The sequence below is a fragment of the Eulemur rufifrons genome, chromosome 3 (genome assembly GCF_041146395.1).
Source record: "Eulemur rufifrons isolate Redbay chromosome 3, OSU_ERuf_1, whole genome shotgun sequence".
NCBI lineage: Eukaryota > Metazoa > Chordata > Mammalia > Primates > Lemuridae > Eulemur > Eulemur rufifrons.
The window spans coordinates 12,358,831-12,378,310 of record NC_090985.1 but is presented as its reverse complement, the minus strand read 5'-3'; the positions used below and the strand labels follow the sequence as shown (position 1 = coordinate 12,378,310).

The window sequence follows — 19,480 nt, the reverse complement described above, 5'->3', positions numbered from 1 at the left end:
TTGTTAACTCTGAAGAAGAAACTTACATGAATAATAATCTGAAAGGAGTGTGGGGGTGGGGAGTGGAACTAACTGAATCTTAATGAGACTCTGCTGGAGGTATGAAAACAAGTTCAAAGTCACTCTGGAATCCAAGTGGTCTCCTGGCTGTTCTCAAGGAGGGCGCTCAGACCCGTGGCAGCCTTGCTTTACCTCCTATTTCAGGATGGATGTTAGTCTTTCACAGTCTCGGGATTGTTTCCTTTTGCTGGGCTGACCCTCTATGCAAGTAGGACACACCCCGCGTGGGGATGTGCACACATGCACGTGTGCATCTGTGCGTGTGGAGAAGGGGGGAGAAGATAGAGGGCGCCATGCCGCACACATTTCAGAAGGACACTGCAGGTACCACCGAAACAGACGTAACGTTGGTCTCATCAACCACACACAGTATCGAGTGATGGTGTCCGAAGCTGGTGTGTGCCTTAGGGAGCGCTGCGCTTCTTCCGCAGGGGGCTGTGGCTGCTGCAGAGCTTCAGTTCTGCGTACTGCACCTGTGAAAACAAACAGACGTGATGCTGGAGGTTAGGTAACCCTAGCTCACCACAGTGTGTGCTAATGGCTCCCCAAGGACACACCAAGGCAAAGGAAGGAAGGTTCAAAGGTAATGAATCATTTTCTAAACACAGGAACATGGAGGGATTAATTGCAGGAAGGATTTGAGAAGTCATGCATCATTTCTTGAAACCAAAATATTAAAAGCAGATTTTTCTAATGAGATGCATGGGTTTCTACCTGCTCTGGGCACTGCTAGATGATCTTCGTGTTGTGTGTGCCAGCTTTCAACCATAAGTAAGCTTAATAACTGCCTCTTGGGAATGTTTATCTTAGTATATGATACAGCAACTTATGGAGAATTATTCATTTAAAAATATCTAAAATCTTGGGGAAAACATCTCAGCAAATTATATACATTTATTTTGCCCGAGAAGGAAAACATGCTGAAATTGATACTGGGCCCCAGACTTATAGAGATTTCTCTTAAAAATTCATTTTATTTGCAATGTAATGGTTAAAACTTCTGGGATAAATATGAGTACTCGGGAGTCCCCAGTGGCAAACTGTCATTGTGTTATTAGAAAGTGCCCTTGTTGATACACAGAGGATCTTACTAGCATTCTGTATGTCTTTCTGGAATGCTCTTGTGTTGTCTGTCTCTGTGTTCATGCCAACTCCAACCCAGTGTCCACGCTGGGGCCTGGACAATGCACAGATAATCCTTAGGGCCCTTGATGGAAATGGCTATTCTTCAAGGATACAGCGTGCACTCACATTGTGGCCCAAGTGACAGTACATTGCAAACATATGGCTTTGGTGTGTGGGCTTTGATAGGCTGCTAGTGGAATGGCTTTATTGAAAATATTGTATTACAGACCACATGAGTTCCCTGTTTTCTAGCATTTGTGCCAAACCTCCCAAGGACATTGATGCCCAATCACATAAGTTAGGCTATACATTGTCAAAAGCAGGTAAATGGAAACAAAACAAAACAAAACACTCTTTCTTTCCAGGATTTTGTAATGGTCCCCTAGAGGAGCAGAGGATGCTATACCTGTCAATCTTCAATGCAAAACATACATGGGTCAGGTTATTATTTTTTAATTATGCAATGCAAATGCTACAGAGTAAATTCATCTTTATAGAATGTATTTTTATAGCTAATTATATCATAAAATGAAGGTTAAAGAAAAAAAATAGCATCACAAAGTCAATTTTAATCTGTCAAACCAGGAATGCAGGGGAAAGAAACTCGTAAGGCATTTCAGCCCCACGTCCCCGTGATCCACCACGATCTGCCAGGGAACCAATTATGTTATGGTGGCCCAGAGATACAAATCGATACTTGATTTGGGATTCTCTCAAATAATAAAAGATTGTCCCTTTGGTCTCCCCCATCTACCTATTCAGTAATTTCTTTTCTCCATTAGAGAAATTGCTGCCTGCCCTCCTTCCCCTGGATTTAGAGCAGGCTGATCTGCAGGGGCCCAGATTGAGCTACTCTACAAGACTTTCTGGTATTGTTGCTTTCGTTAATCTCTGTGTATCCACAGAAACGGGACTATGTGACCATTACCTGTGAATAATGCTTTTGATTGATCTCAAATTATTTCACGCTGTCTCTGCCTCTATGTGTATTAGAGTAAGTGAGGGCTTTGCCCTCGACATCCGTAAGTCTTTAGAGGGAAGAGGAGAAGAGGGAGGCCTAGGAGATAATCAGGGCAAACGAGAATAAAAAGAATAATCCTCTTGTCTCCTACTTCCCCTCAAATGCCTGCCATCCGGAAGAGAAAGAAAATAAGCAACACGCCCAGCTTTGGATGGCATGGGATTCTGCTCACTGAGCCCATCTTATCCTCTTTAGGGAGGCAAACAATCAGAAAGGGGACTACCCCAGTGCACGGTAGCCACGCAGTATGAGTTCCAGATCATTCTTAAGTAGCTCTTTTTCAGAATAATTTCCCCCAATCATCTCTTGCTTTGGACAAAGGTTTTCCGGCCACCTCCGCGCAAGCCAGGCCTCTTTAAGGATTTTCAGGTTCCTTATCTCAGTTACTCACACAAGCAAAGCCTTGTGCTCCTCTGGCTCTGGGGCCGGCCAGACATCGGGTTGGGGCCCCTGTTGGTGGTGACCATTCATTACGTACCTTTTGAACATCAGACGGTACCCTGGAGAGGAAGTCTAGTAGCTCATTATTGTCGATGGAATAGGGATTTCGAAGCTTCTTAGTAAATTTATTTATTCCTGAAAAACAGAAACACCAGAGATCTCTTTATCTATCTATGTATCTTTAAAAACTTGCCTGATTGGGGGGAAAGGAGGGGTATTCACAAGTAAAAATTAGTGTGAAAACAATTACTAGACCTCAAGTCATGCACATGTTGCTGTCATGTGGAATCATTCACAAATGCCTTTTCCTGAAGGCAGGAGGGGGCCGCCGTGCAAGAAGGGCTCTGCCTTCTTCAGCTGTGAAAATCCCATTACAATCCCAGCAGCAGGGCGACAGAAACACACGCTCAAACTGGGGAGTTCATTGGCTTTTTTTGGAATACGCTGATTAACAGTCTCCTCTGCTATGAAAACAAATGTCCCAGATGGGAAAAGGCCTTCATTAGCCCAAACAAGTCTCTGCTTGGAGGCTCTGGACCAAACGTAGCAGTGGGAAATGGAAGGCGGGAGTTGTTTTTTGTTGTTACGAAGAAACCGCAGCCATCTCTCTGCCCCCACCTCCAACTCATTTTCACAGGTTTCTTTTCCCTCACAGCAGAACAGAACTTGACATGTTGATTGTACTTCGATGCTGCAGGAAACTGTGAAAAGTTATTATTGGAAAATTATCTTACTATGGTTGCTAACTTAATTTATGGGCCGCGACACTGGCGCGTGGGACTGTCTGGGCAAAGGAGTACATGCTAATTTAGGACAAGGACAATGCTGATTAGAAGGGGGCTCGGCGTTTAAGATGTCAATATACTGTAGAGCGTCCCTCTTTGGTGGCTGCACTTCGGGGCCCTGGGCACATCCAGAACGCGCTTTGCTCACGGTTGCCCCTTTAGAGGGGAGCTCCTCTCAACCACGTTTTGTCTTCTACTCTGTTCCTTGGAGCTGCTTTGCTTGTATCCAGAGCTCATAAGCCGTGTAGTCTTTTCACCAAATGTCATCCCTTTTTTCATGTTGAGTTTTAGAAGCAGAAAGACTAGGTGGCCTTCTGAAGTTTTGCCACAGGGTGCTTGTTTAACAAGGATCATATCTGAAGGGCTGTCATCCCCAATGACGCCGAATGAATTCTTAGCTCCGTTGTACTCTGAATGGCTCTTACTCAGAAGCCAAGGTAACATTTAACTGTGCGTAGTCCCCAACACACAAAAGGTTTGATGTTTCTTTTTTTTTTTTGTTCATTAAATATTATTTTGCTTTCATCTGAGGACTAGGCTTCCTGCATGGCATTATACCTGACACAATGCCAACCTCCAGTTATTTCTTTGGAGGGTCAGATTTACATCTGCTTTGCAAATGGGAGCCAGCCATTGTTCAGGAGTAAATGGCGGCTTGGTGGTCGGGCTGGGGAAGGTTCCTAGCAAATGATCCCCTTTCCCTCAAGTCAAAGCTGCACTCTGCCTTTCTTCCCTCTACCCCCACAGCAAGCTTCGTGTTTCTAGCTAAAACTCCCCCAAGCGTTCCTTTACACTAAAATACTCTCACTGTGTTATTCTAAAGACATTTAATTGTAGTATGGGCTTTTTGGCAAAAGAAAACAGACAAGGCAAAATGATGAAGGGAGACAAAGACGTATTGAGAAAAGATATATCTTCTATTGTTAATTATATATAGTGTGCGCATCTGGAGTCTTTACAATGAACAGCAAGGCAGGGATAATATCACAGCCGATCAAAACACTGCATTCTTAGTGACTGAGAAGATTATAAACCTGCACAGTAGCTCAAATGCACCAATAAGGGCAAAAGTAGTCCACGATGCACTGAGACTGTCTATGATGGAAAAAAAATAGAATAAAAATATAAGGCTCTCAGATTGCATGTTTCAAAAGGTGTCTCTGGTTCAAATGTTTCAGTAATTCCGCCATATTATCTATTGTGTGAGACAAGTGTCAACAGGAAGTCATAGACTCCTTGGTCATCCTTAAGGGGCAAGAAACCAAGTGTTATGAAGCAGGAATACCCGGGCCCCCGTTCTGGCATCATCATTAACTGTGTGATTTTAGGCAACTCACTTAGCCTTCCTGTATCTCAGATTTCTTACATTACAATTTGAACTATAAAGACCTGCCCTGTAGGGTTTTCCTGGGTTGATGGGAGAATGACATTGGACAGTAGTGGCAAAAGGATTGTGTGACCTGAAATTCCACAATAATATAGAGGACTCATCATTGCTGTGGATATTAATAAGCTAAGAAGCCAAAGGAAGTGGTGAAGGAAAAGAGTCTTTATATTATCAAGCATATGATCACACATCCAAATTCAGAAATTGTGGCTTTATCCAGTAGCCTGCTAGCCATACCTTTAGATTTTTTTTTTTTTGAGACAGAGTCTCACTCTGTTGCCCAGGCTAGAGTGAGTGCCGTGGCGTCAGCCCAGCTCACAGCAACCTCAAACTCCTGAGCTCAAGCGATCCTCCTGTCTCAGCCTCCCAAGTAGCTGGGACTACAGGCATGAGCCACCATGCCCGGCTAATTTTTTCTATATATATTTTTAGCTGTCCATATAATTTCTTTCTATTTTTTAGTAGAGATGGGGTCTCGCTCTTGCTCAGGCTGGTCTCGAACTCCTGAGCTCAAACGATCCGCCCACCTCGGCCTCCCAGAGTGCTGGGATTACAGGCGTGAGCCACCACGCCCGGCCCCTTTAGATTTTTTTAACCTAAATGATATAGATAGAAGGTATATTTACTTTAAAATTTTTAATCCAAAAAAACCCAGAAAAACAAAAAAAAGCAAGTGAAATCTAAATACCAAGGATAACATTTGGAAAAGACACTATCACTTATGGATCCTATATCATAGATTGAATTGATCAATGGGGTGGAAAGAGCTCTCCAGTAAAAGAAACAAAAACAAGAAAAACGTCACTTGGACAAAGAAGAGATAAAAAATTACATGGCTGCTTTGTATTTTGGCCACTTGAGAAGGACCACTTGAAACAGAATTACAGCATTATTTTTCAGATATTATATGAGTGGCTTTCATGTGGCTCCAAGTGTAATACATTGGCCAGGTGGGGCGGAGGTTCCTTCCTTGTTCATTTATCAAACCCCAATCATCTTCCATGTATGAGATACTGTGCTATCCAATGAAGATACAAAAATAAATAAGTCAGTTTCTTCTTGCAAAAAGCTTAGAATTTAGCTTGGAGAATTCATATCTACATTTAAAAAACAGCAGGGGCTTGGACCAGAACCGAAAAATTATAATGAGAGCATCTCTGATGAAGAATAGAAGAAACATGGGAAATCTTTCAAAAGGAACGGAAGACCCACGTGGGATCTAATCCTAAGAAATGCTCTGCCTTCTAGAAATGCATACATCAAATAAGTGACTGAAATTCAGATAATGTTTCCTAAAGAAAATTTCAGATAGCCTTCTTAAAATCTACTTCTCACTTAAATTTCAAAAGTCAGACTCCCACCCAAGAAAGGTGGTGGGCTGACAAAATGTCATCTGTATAGAACACAGGCATTAAGCTGACAGACTCATTCACTCATAAAATATTTTTAAGTACTCATTAAAGATCTATTATTTATATGTAGTTGCACTAGGAATTAGAGGGCAGAGAGGAAAACAAAAGTGTCTCGCCTGTCAAAATCTTACAACGATTTTGGTGGGTCCAGGAATACTCCCCATGGCCATTATCAAATTAAGCTGTTTTCATGTGCTTATGTCAAATAATTCTGATAATTAAACACTTACACAAAAATATTATTTGGGTATGCAGAATAGAGAAATCTAGTACATGTAGTTAAATATTTCTTCAAAGAATTAAAAACAGAATAGAAAAACTTGAGATCTCATTTTTAATACTCAATGAAAATGAATAAGGAACACTGGAAGTTTAAGACATACAAATTCATCTTCTCCTATCTGAGAAAGTCTCTGCAGGGGATACAATCATAGAAGAGATGTGCAAAAGAATGTCCTGGGCCCATGCTAGGTAATAACTAACTTGTTTTGGAAAAACATAATTCCTAATAGAATTGCAGAAAATAATTCCAAGATTGCATGGCAGGTCTTACAGGATGAGAGGAGGTGATAGATCACATGTTGATTGTGAAGGCTTTTGACTACACTGTCCGTGGTAATCTCATCAATAAACTATGAACTCCTGGCTAAAACATAAAACCAAAGAACCAGACACAGAGTATAGAGCTCAAAGGCTTACTGGAGAGCATAATAAACTCTGGGCTAATTAATAATTTTATCCATAAAGTGAATAATAAATAGAGCAATGTTTCATTAAGTAGATGCAAAAAGTTGTTGGAAAGCTGCCAAAAACTTGGAGGATAAGATCAGAATTCATAGTGATTTGGGTAGATGGAAAGAGGAGTTGGGATCCCAAAATTGATGATCAAAGGAGGAAACACAGAATTAGTCTTCTTTGTGGAAGGAAGGCTGCATAGAAACACATCAAGCAAGCCCCAGAATAATAAAGAAATCAAGGAACAACAGTGTTTAACAGCTGACCATAGCATTTAGAAACTAATAACTTAAATAAGATTATTTGGTCTATACAGAAAACATTTAGTATATAAAGTATTCAGGAAAATACTTTTGCAAAATATGCCTTCTTAAGGACAAATGTTCTAGAACTGTTGCAAACAAAAGAAGCAAAAACTAAGCAGGGATATAAAACTTTCAACAAGAAGGAGAATCATCAAGTATTAAAACAGACTCCTAAAGGGGGTTAGAATAGAGACTCTTTGGACTATACTCCCTCAAAAATCATTCTACTTCTGTAATTTTATGAGTTATTCTATTTTTCCCATGACTTCTCCCTTCTGAATGTCCATGTTTGGCTTTTCTTGTTAGCAGGTTTCTACCTTTGTGGGTTCCCTGTGAAAGGGTCTATATTTAATGGTTTCAGAAAGGCTGTAGCTTTTATCTGGCACTTGTAGGCTCTTAGCTTTTTTGCTTAAACATGAATGCATCTTAACATCTGAAGATCCCTAGAAGTGATGATGGTTGAGATCTCAGCAGCAGTCACTGGAGCTAAGTAATGGAAAACCAGGACCGACAGACTCTTACGGATAAGGGCTGACTGCTTCTCCCATAACTCAGTTACTGCAATTCATACTCCTTATATCAACCCAGAGCCCACCCAGCAAGACACAAATATTCACAAAGCTGCTTGTATTTTGTCCAATTGCTAGCTTGAGTATTAAATCAAGTCATGAAATTTATTTCCAGTTTGCCATTTTTGTTTCTACTTTTTTAAAGCAGCTAAACTTTATATAGGTACATCAGTTCCCTTGATAAATAATAACTTCCTCTTCTTTCAGGTACTCGTTAGGTAGTCACAGAATACCCCCTCCCTTTCCCCTCACTGCTTCTCGATTTAAGAATGGGGTTAGGTTAATTTTTTTCCTCCAAGAGAGATGAAGTGTCAGGAGCAAGCTGGCAGTGGTCGGATCTACTTTTACATAATATAAAGGGCAAGATGCAGGTGTTTGCTCACTGTTTGAACAGAGTTTCCGTAAAGTTAGTGGGCCAGGGCAATACATTATTCAAGGGGATTTATGACTAGGCAAGCCCAAAGGGAAAGGGTATGCACAATCACATTTTTATTTTTATTGCAATTATGTAAGAGGCCTATAAATATCTATGCTGATTATTCATGTAACTGGCCTTTTCAGGGAGGTCCTGAAAGTTTTTGTTCCCAAAATGCTTTTCCTTAATCTCATGTTTAATTGCCAACAAGAGCACATTTAAAGTTAATAGTTGCACTTTAAAAATGAGTAATTGGTTCTTACCTGGAATTGATTGCTAGCAAAAGGACCCTGCCAAACTTACCCCAGATTAAAATGATGTACCGCAGCGGAATGAAATACAGAGTGATGGTGGCTGCTGCCAGAATCAAACAGGCCAGGGATGAAAGGAAGGGGACGGTCCAGTTGAATGTGCTGTAGACAAACCACACAGATGTCATTTCCTCTGATGTTCAACAACTGCCAAAGTCATCTCGTCACATTTATCTTACAGTTATGGTTATTATATACATAAAAAAGAAAAGGAAAACTCTACTGGAAACCTGGAGATAAAAGTCTGTCCAACTGATTAGGTTCTGGGAAAGCAGGCGTGAGGAGACAATCACAGAACAACTGCCATTCAATTTGTCAGAATATTGGTGACTTTGCCCTCCTGGAACCAACAGATCCTAAGAGAAAACTTTTAGCTCTAAAAAGTGATTACAAATGTTGCCATAACAGCTCTGTACGTGGCCATCTTCAAAAGTAGGGGTTGGTGAGATCACTTCAAAGCCAATGTATCTTTCTCAAGGAATACATGGTTGCTAGTAAATATTTAGAAAAGGGAGGATATTATTACAGTGCTTTAGTACTTTTGTGCTATTTAGTTATATTTAGAATTTCCAGACTTGTTTGCTCCAGAAAGGTAACGGTGCCCTGAAATGGGTAGGGGAGGATTTGGCGGTACCATCACACCACCATAGAAAACTTAGGTGATTTTACCACATACTATTCTCAGGAGGCTCCTTTTGTTCTGTCTACTGCCTGCTTTGAGTTGCATGGAAATGGAGATCTAGAACATGGGCTGCGGAAATAGATACACTATGGAGGTTTTTGTGCGGTCCTAGAAATCTAACACCCTACTGAGGTCTTCATCTTCACATACAGATTTCTCTGGTGCCCCTTTTCCTTGTGCTAGGAATAGAAAGAGGTCAAAGATGTTTTCTGTTGTCTTCTGTGTGAGTGAAGGGTTGAGGGATTTTTGATGGAGTAGCATATAATAGCTATCTTGCATTTCATATGTGCCAGACATTGTGCTAACATTTTTTCATACATTTAGGATGGAATGTTCTCAATAATTCTGCCAAGTATTATCCCCAATTTATAGATGAGCAAATTAAGGCTGAGATTGTCTGACTCATGTAAATAATCACACTTCCTTCAACATTGTAGGATAACTACAGTAATGTCATCCTCTTCTTAAGACTTACCAATATTTTTTAATGTTTTCCCATTAAGAGGTATAATATTTTATATATGTATATATTTAATTTGTCACTTCTGTAAATTATAAGCAAATTTGAACACCTTTTAACATGTCTGTTGGTCATTTTGTTTTTCAGTGATTTCCAGCTTATTTATTTATTTTTGCCTGGGGCTATTTAGGAGAGTGCTTAAGAAAATTGATTTATAAACATATTGAGTTGGGTTTGAGTCTAGGCTCTTCCGGAAATTGATTTAATCAATCTGAACCATAATTTCCTCTCTGCAAAATGGGAATAACACTACCTATATCACAGATTCTGTTAGAATTAAGAATTTGCATTTAAGTAGTTAGCTCAGCATCTGGCATTGTAAAAACTCAAAAAAAGGAAAACAGTTACTATTTGCAAATTCTCCCTTGAGCTGTTTTGCTTGACTTTTTTTTCCTCAGTGATTTCAAATATCCCTTTGGATAGTAAAGAAATCACTCCTTTGTCAGGTTTGTTATATATAACATTTTTTCAGTTTGTTGCCTTTATAATGTTTTAATTATAAAATTATATATTCTACACACATGACCAAATTTATTATTGTTTTCCTTGATTTCTAGATTTGGCTGGGCTTACAAAGGCCCTCCCCCAGCCCAGTGATATGACACCACCAATTGAATAATCACTACTTTCCTCAGTCTTGTAACACACGCTCTTTATGTTGTTCTGAATTTCTACATATATGTAAGGTTCATTCCCGACTTCTCTCTTCCACAGAACTTGCACCAGAACATTCTAGAGGGCAATTTCACAATATGTGTTGCAATGTTACATGGACTCCACATTTGCCCCAGTTCTGCATGGTGAGAAATTTAACTTGCAACTCTCCTTGCCCAGGGACAAAGAGACAGTACATGCATGCTCCAGGATGGGTTGTAATACTTGAAAAAGGAAATAACCTCAGCATTATTAATGGAAAATTTTCTAAACAAATATCTAAAAATCTCTAAATAAGGAAAAAAAGTCAAATTAGGTTTATATTCTGCAATGCCAATGCAACTTTTAAAAAACAGGCAAATACAAAAAGAAAACCCCCACCCCTCCCTGGAGGCTCAAAGCCAGATATAGTGAAATACTAAATTACAGAAATAAAAAAATATGCATACATGTCATAATAATTACTAAATTTACAACTGGACACATACCATATATACAGGTTTTTATACTGAAGAAATAAGTCTATACTCAAATCTGTTAATGGAAACTCAACACGAGGGGGTACAGGGAAGGAGTGAGGTACAGAGTTAATGGGAGTCTGTGTGTCCAATTGGCTACATTTGTTTTTATAATGGACATATATATTTATAATAAAAATATAAATTCAGATATAATAAAATAAGAAAAAACAAATATTAAACTTTATACTCTTTTTTTTTTTTAAGTAGAGACACAGTGAATGGCAGATCCTGGACATAAATCCACAGCTAGGTAAAACAAAATCCACCTTTTTTTTTTCACTCTGGCAGATTACTTATCAACCAGTAGCTTACAATTTAAAAATAATTCTTGTTCAATTTTTACTAGCTATGTGACTTTAAGCAATTTACTCAACTTCTCTTTGCTTTAATTTTCCCATCTGTAAAATGGAAATATTTTATAAAGATGCTGAGGGAATTCAATAAGTTAATAAATATAAAGCATTTAAAATATCTGACACACAGTCATTATTCAATATAGTACGGCTACTCTCATTTTTCTTGTTATTGCACAGAAGGGACATACCTAATTATATCAGGTAGCATTTTGAAAATAAAAGCTATAAAATGCATAAAATTACTTTTATAAAAGAAATATACATTATAATTCCCTTTCTAGCAATACTACTCCACCTTTATGAAAAAGTAAAATAGTAAACAATTTTTAAAACTCTTTTTAAGAAAGAAAAATGCCATTACTAGGCTGATATGAAGATATTAATAAAAACAGAGTGTAAAAATACAATGAATTGCAAGAACTCTAGGAGGTAACTAAACTTCAAAGTCAATTTTCACTGTAATAATTTCTGCCCAATATTGGGGTTCTGAGCTTCTTTCTGTTATCTACATAGTGTGTGGTGGGCAGAAGATGAAACCTAGCCCCCTGCCCCCAAGGGGAGACTCTAATAGGAGACCATTTCATAAAGCTTACATTGTCAAGGTATGGATAAGGAAGGAAGGAAGAAGGCCACCAAACACAAGTGGATATACAGAACCATGCCTATCATGCCCCTGGTACCAGGTAGAGCGAGATTTATAATCTGAGTTTGTGTTACCTGTGTAGTTTCAAAAGCCTTAAGCAAAAAATTTAGAAAGGGATCTCAGGTTGGTAGTACCTCAAGGTGACTCAAGCAGTAATCTTCTCCAAGGAAATGCATCATGAACTCAGATGTCTGAGTGCTTTCCACATACAAAGCCAAGTAACGTGAGTTCATAGAGAAAAACTCAAAATACAAAACAACATATGGCACCATGAGTAAGAGCCAGCAGAAATAACAGCAAAATCGGAAACAAAAATCTTCACATATTGAAATCTAATCCAACATACTAATAACATTTAATATGTTAAAAGTTATAAAATAGAGGCTAGAAAATATGATCAAGAAGAAGAAAATGAAAAAATAACCAAGAAGATCTGAAAACAAAGCAAGTAGAACTTTGAAAAAAGAAAACTATAATGATTAAAGTTAAAAACCCAATGGATGAATTTAACAGGATTTTAAATTTCAGAAACCAATGTAGTGCAAGATTGTCCAAGAAAGTACTTAGAAGGCATCACAAAGGGCAAAAAGATGGAAGATATCATAGAGAGCTTAAGAGACACAGAATACAGATTAAGAAGGTTCGTACGTTGACTGGGAAGACAATAAAAGCAACAATTAGTATTAGACTGCAGTAAATCATGCTGTTAACTCTAGGGTGACAGAGTAAAAGAATAGCAAGTGTTTCAATTCCTAGCAAACAGAGGAAAAATATAGAAGAAATAAAAAGATACAGAGCAAATAAGTAATCACTTACAAATCACAGATTTAAATTTAAATATATTAGTCAACCACAATTAAACTGGAATGAATTACAGGCTACAATTAAAAGATGGTAATGGTCAGATACAAGAGAGATATCTGAAATAAAAATAGGCTGAAAGAAAAAGACGGAAAAGGAGATGCCACAAAGAAACTAACAAAAGAAAGGTGCTACGGTAGCTCCCCTTATCTGCAGTTTTACTTTTTGTAGGTGCAGTTACCTGGGGTTTGAAAATATTACATAGAATGAGATATTCTGAGAGAGAGACTATATTTACGTAACTTATTATACTGTATTATTCTATTAATATTTACTGTTAATCTCTTACTATGCCAATTTAAAAATGAAACTTTATCATAGGTATGCAGGTATAGAAAAAAACATAATATCTATAGGGTTGGGTACTATCCATAGTTTCAGGCATCCACTGGGGGTCTTGGAACATATCCCTCACAGATAATAGGGGGCTACTGTATAGCTGTATTAATATTAATCAACAAGACACTTAGGCAAAATTTTATTAACACACGTTACCTCATATTGATTAATACTCCAATCCACCAAGAAAATATAATAATTTCAACATATACAAACGAAATAATATAGCTTCAAAATGCAGATGCAGAATCTGAAAAAACTACAGGGAGAAACAGACAAATCCACAACCATAGTAGAAAGTTTCAACACAGCTATAAAATTGATAATGTAAACCAACCAAATATAAAAGTCAGTACAGGAATAAAATGTTTGAACACAATCAGCAAATTTAATCTAATGCATACACACAGAACAATACATCTAATAATTTACTTTTCAAGCTCCCATGAAAAAATCTACAAAATAGGCCATTGCTGGGTCAATATTTTCTGACCATAGAGCAATTAAGTTAGAAATAAGGAACAAAAAAGATAACTAGAAAATCTCCACATACTTGGGAATTTAGCAGTACATTTCTTGGCCAAGAAAGGATCAAAATAGAAATTAGAAAATAGCTTTAACTAAATTTGAACGATAATGAAAATATTACATGCCAAAATGTTTGGCACAGAGCTAAAGTTGTGCTTACAGGAAATTGAAGAGCTTTAAATGTTTATGTTAGAAAAGAAGAAAGATTGAAAATAAGTGATCTAATTATCCATGGTAAAGAGTTAGAAAAAGAAGAAATTAATCCCAAAGTAGAAGGAAGAAAGTAATAAAAAGTAGTAATTAATGGACAAAATAGGAAATAGAGAAGATTGGCAAATGTTGATTCTTTCTAGAGACTAATATAATTAATCCCTGTCAAGAAGAAAGATGGTAAAAAGCATTACCAAACATAAGAGTGTACAATGCTACAGATCCTACTGACATTAAATAAGAGGATATCATAAACAACTCTATAGCAAAAAGTGGCAAATTTAAATGCAAGGGTTAAATGCCTTGAAAATTACAACTTACAGAAACAGATGATAAATTATAGAATGGCTGAAGAGATCTATATCTATATACACACATACATATATGTGTATATATATATATTACATAAACTGAATAATTAAAATTATTCACAAAAAGAAAACTTTAGCCCCTGATACTTTATTAGCAAAGTCTATCAAATCTTAAAGGAAGTAATGACAGCCAGCTAACACAAACTCTTCCAGAGAATAGGCAAAGAACACATCCAACCTGATTTTATGAGTTTAGAATAACTTTGCATCCACAAGGAATTTTCCAAAACTGAAAATACATCAATCTCATTGATATAGCTGCAAAAATCCTAAGCAAAAGAATAGTAAATAAAACCCAGAAATTGTATAACAGTAAATTTGGATTTATTCCAGGAATGTATGACTGTTGTAACATTTGAAAATCAATCATGATAATTCAGCACATTAACAAAAACAAGGGAGAAAAAACACGATCATTTCAATGAATGCAGACAAAAATGTTGGACAAAACTCAAGCTCACATTCACAATAAAAACTCTTAGCAAACTAAGAAGATAAAGCATCTTTACAGAAACCTACAGCAAGCATCATTCTTAATGGTAACATGTTGAAAGCTTTCTATCTGAGATTACGTATGAGAAAATGCCCACCAACACCAATTTTGTTCATTATTGCACAAGAGCTGCTAGGCAAGAAAACAAAGTGTATAAGGAATGGAAAAGAGAAAGAAAAAAATTATTCTTACATGATATGTTTATCTAATAAAAAATCCAGTATAATAGTCTTCATATAAAGGTAAAAATAAATCAATGTGGGAAAATTAATTTTGCTTCTATATATGAGTAACAAATAGAAAATGAAATCTGAAAAAAAGATACCATTTAAAATACCACCAAAAAAAAAAAAACCAACAAGTATTTAGGAATATACCTCACAAAAAAGTGTCACACTTCTATACAGAAGACTCTAAAATAATAATGAGATAAACCAAAGATGACCTAAAAAGATATTACACTAAAATATAACAAGGTCCTATATTAGATAACTTAAAATTGATCAAGATTTCAATTCTTTCACAATTAATGCAATCCTAATAAAGATTCTAGTAGTTGGTGTGTACACAAGGGTGTGATGCGTCCTGTGTATAATTCATTTAATTCTTCCAAAAATGTTATGAAGTATTATTATTGTTATTACCATTCCACATATTAGGACTCTGAGTCATAAAAGTTAAATATGTTGCCCAAGATCACTTTCTCCATGATGGAACTGGGATTTGAACTCAGAAAATTGGCTTAAGAGGCCATGTTCACTGCTTCTACAGTAGGCATTTTAGAAAAAGTAAACAGGCACATGTTTCTCATTTAATCCAGCTGACTATTCCTGTTTATAAGGCTGAGGATTGGATTCAAAGACACCATATAGTAATACCTCTAACACTGAAACCCTTATAGACTCTTTCCCCATCTATCAGGGAGCATTGTTCATAAAAAACCCAAAGTTGAAGAGCCTTGATAAACGAAAGCTTTCTTATCTCAAAATCAAACAATTTATAAATCATGTTTACAAACTTCTCCAGTTTTCCTGACTTGGGAGCTCCCTAGATCCCTAGAAGGGCATCTCTGACTTAGGCAGTTATGAAACAAATGAACTAAACTTCTCAATTAATAAAAAAAAAAAATTCAACGAATCCCTTGCATTTGTTAAATCATGTGGGCTCACCACCATGTACGAATATCATTTTCTAAGTTTCTAAACACTTAACAAAAATGATTGTGACCACATCCTGGAAGGTGAGTGCAGGTCCATTCTCTGGTTCCTCCCTCAACTGGCTGCCCCACTGTGTTGACCCTTGTGTCAATGGGAGTACTTTCCTTGTTTCCAAGGCTTAGCCAAATGACTTGTCCCATGGAAGCAAAAACAACTGGTCATAAACTGCTGTAGGTTATTCTTTTGTAGTGTCTCCTATGGGTGCTTTCCTTCACATGGGCATGGTTCTCACCCCTGCTTGTGAATACTTTCCTCATACCTGGCCTCTAGCCCCTCCTTGGTCTTGCTGCCTTCACTATTTGTCTCTCTTAACATATCACTCTTGGATTAAACACACCATGTACCAATCTCTCATTCCCCATGGCCTCCTCAGGATTCCAGCTAACTTAACCTTTTTTCCCACCTTCATTGCTTAGTATTTTTCAACATCATTTCCTAGTCAGGACAATTCTACCTCTTAGGAATGCACCCTCTCAGCTTTGCCCTGGAACATTTGTAGGCATAACTTGCCTGTCCTTCTAGGTGTACCTTAATCTCATTACCTCCTCTGCAGAGACTGCCCTAGCTAGCCACACAAGGGTTGGAGCCATCACTCCATAATAGAATGTCAGACACACTTCACTCTTCTGATCCATCCTGCCTGCTGTCTTAGGATAATATAAACGTTATGTGGAGTAAAATAGTTTAGCCTGATATATACACACATTTTAAATTTGCATATTATTAGAGAAGGTTATTAGAGAAGGTAGAGTGGGAAAAAGGAAATACAGTTCATTCCGTGTAAATGCATCAGGGTCCTCTCCATCAGTATCAGGGAAGCTTTGCTCTGAGGTTTTTATGTAAGTCTATTTATTTGCAAGTTGCCAAAAGTTGGGTAAAAATTTTCCTGGTTCTTAAGCACCAAATTACAACAGAATTCCAACAGAGTTACACATGCCATCCCACTTGAATGCCCAGCAGGAACTTTAAGGTCACCATAATAATGAATGGCCAAAGAATTAATAGGAGCGTTGAGCCTTGGTAGCCTTCCTGTGCCGCAGCTGGGCAGAACAGAGCTCTGTTTATGGGCTGAAAACACGTCTCAGACATGGACACCACAGCTGTGCCGGGCACAGCTGCCCCTCAAAAGCACTGCAGAGTTGGGCCTGTTTAAATCAGTCTGCCCTCGTCTCTCATCAGACACATTTCCTTTAACATCATTGACTACACAACGGCCACATTTGTCTTGCAGAGACGTTCATTCAAGAACACAGACAGTTTTACCAAACAACATGATCCTCCTTCCTCAGCCTTGACCCTGCTCCGTATCCTCTTACCCTCCTTGCGGCCAGTGCATCCTTCACTTGATTTTTTTTCATTGACTTTTTCCAACCACTCAAGGCCCTGCATAGAGTGAGTGCCTCATCTGCAGCCATGGCCACCCTCTTGCCCTACGACATGGCCACACTCAATCCCCTACATCTCCTGCATCTACTACCACTGTCTTGAGCTTTGAGCCTCTGCACAAGGGCTCCCACCTACCAAAGCCCCATGTGTCAGTTCTTTGCCCAGCTGGCTCTTCCTATGCTGTGGCTTCCAAGCTGCTGGTAGGTTGCTGCTTCTTCAGAATGACCCTCTCTGTCGTGCTCCCTCCTACATCCCTTCCTGGGCTGCTGAGACCTCCCTGAGAATCCCATTTTACCTCTATTTAGCATCCATGCTACTGAATTCTGATAGGCTACTATTGTGTTTCTCCTTCATCAAAAAATAGATCTGTAGATGACTTTATAGTGTAGTAGTGAGGAGGACAGATTCAAACTCAAGCTTCATGGCTTACTAAATTTTGAAAGAAAATCTGAGCTTGCTGGATAAAAAAATAAATAAAAATAAATGTGTGATCTTGGGCTACATATTTAATCACTCTGTGTTTCAGTTTCCTCATCCGTAACGTGAGGTTATTAACAATCCTCACTCCATAGGGCTGTTGGGATGATTTAAAGGTCTGGGAACAATGCAAGGCTGGCACGTGGTATTAGCTGGTACTATTATTATCACTGTTGTTAATGGCTGCATTTCTCACCCTTAGACCAAGTCAGCGTCTGAAACTCAGTAACTGAGAATTGAATGAGTGGCTGCATAAAGAATTATAATGCCCTCCTCATCATGTCACTATCTCTACTGTCACAGATGTTTTGATTAAATATTTTTGAAGGTAAATTTGTTGATCATTTGTGAATTTATATGACACCTAGAAGAATAAAGCAAATAGGCATCATAATTTGATGTAAAAAGTTCTGTTGTTCTTTAATTTTTCTTAAGATATTAATAATAGGATTAACAATGTGAAAATTCAAAAAAAAAACCTCACTCGATTTGTCTAAAGGTGGTTTTTAACCTATTTTTTAAAGAAAATGAACATGTTTACTGTTAGGCTTAAAGAATTCACCCTCCTCAAACTTCCATCCAAAAATCCTATAAAACTCACCACGCTCCCCTGCTTCCTTGGGGTGTATTAGGCAGGTAGCCTTTGCCAGACCCTAGAGATAAGGGAATGAAATGCAAGAGGGGAATTTACTTTTCTTGTCCTTCCTGGTTGTTCGAAAAGAATTTATTTACTCCTCCCAGAAAAACACTCCATATAACCCAAGGCTCTTCCCTTTTCTCTCATGGATGCCTTTTTCTGCCTTCACCCATCTGCACCCAGATGTTCAAAATAAACAGCAGTCTGCTACACATGAGGCTTCCTGTGTCTCCCTCTTGGCTCCAGACCTAACATTTGGTGCTGAAACCCAGGAGGGCACACCGGGTGGACACAATCTCCGAGACTCCAGTAGGCAAGACTTGCATCTCAGAAAGCAGTAGGCAGCAGCTCGTCCTGGGTTTACTCCCGAATCCTACCTCCCTCTGAGTCCCTGGGTGATTGGTAAGGTTTCCATGGATCTTTCCTGAGCTGTGCAGAGGCCTCTCTCTAACTTGTCTCTGATCCCGGAGTATCGGCAGAGTGTTCTAGGTCAGCCAAGGTAAGATAATTGTCCACCTGGACCCTCTTGAACCAAGCTCAGAGGCAGACATCGGACTGGAAGTCAGATCTTCCTTGCTGACCTCCAAAATCTACACCCTGAGACATCCTGTTCCTGCTGAGTGGGAAGCTCAAAAGCTTGTTCTCATTTCCCAATCCCTCTCATTCTTGTTTCTCGTTTACTCAACTCAAAAAGTCCTACTGGTAAGCTGGAGGACCTTTGGCCCCTAGGGCCCTCGTTGGACACAGGGACACCACTAACTCGTCTCTCGAATGCTCTTGTCACTCCTGTGCCATTCCCTCATTCTAGGAACGCCTAGAATGGAGTAGAATCAGCCCTGTGTGATCCCTACTCTTTCCAGGAACATGGAAAACTCTCAGTCTACTCCTCCTAAAACTACCCCTTTGGGGGCCTTCTCCAAAGCCTCAAAACACTAGGTCTCACTGATGAAATTCAGGCAAAATGACTTATCTTTTACTGTAATACAGCTGGGCCACAATATAAGTTAGATATTAACCCT

The 19,480-nt window shown here is 38.4% G+C and overlaps 1 protein-coding gene across 2 annotated transcripts in view; it reads right to left on the bottom strand.

Annotated features, from left to right (window-relative positions):
* Positions 1-19,480, bottom strand: part of MCTP2 (multiple C2 and transmembrane domain containing 2) — a 227,231-nt gene continuing 207,751 nt past the window's right edge. For both annotated transcript variants that reach the window (XM_069465770.1, XM_069465771.1), the window contains 3 exons: positions 8,559-8,668; positions 2,685-2,782; positions 1-533 (listed from right to left, as the gene is read on the bottom strand). In XM_069465770.1, the coding sequence (XP_069321871.1) occupies positions 465-533; positions 2,685-2,782; positions 8,559-8,668 (277 nt within the window). In that variant the 3' untranslated portion in view covers positions 1-464. The remainder of the gene's footprint in view (positions 534-2,684; positions 2,783-8,558; positions 8,669-19,480) is intronic.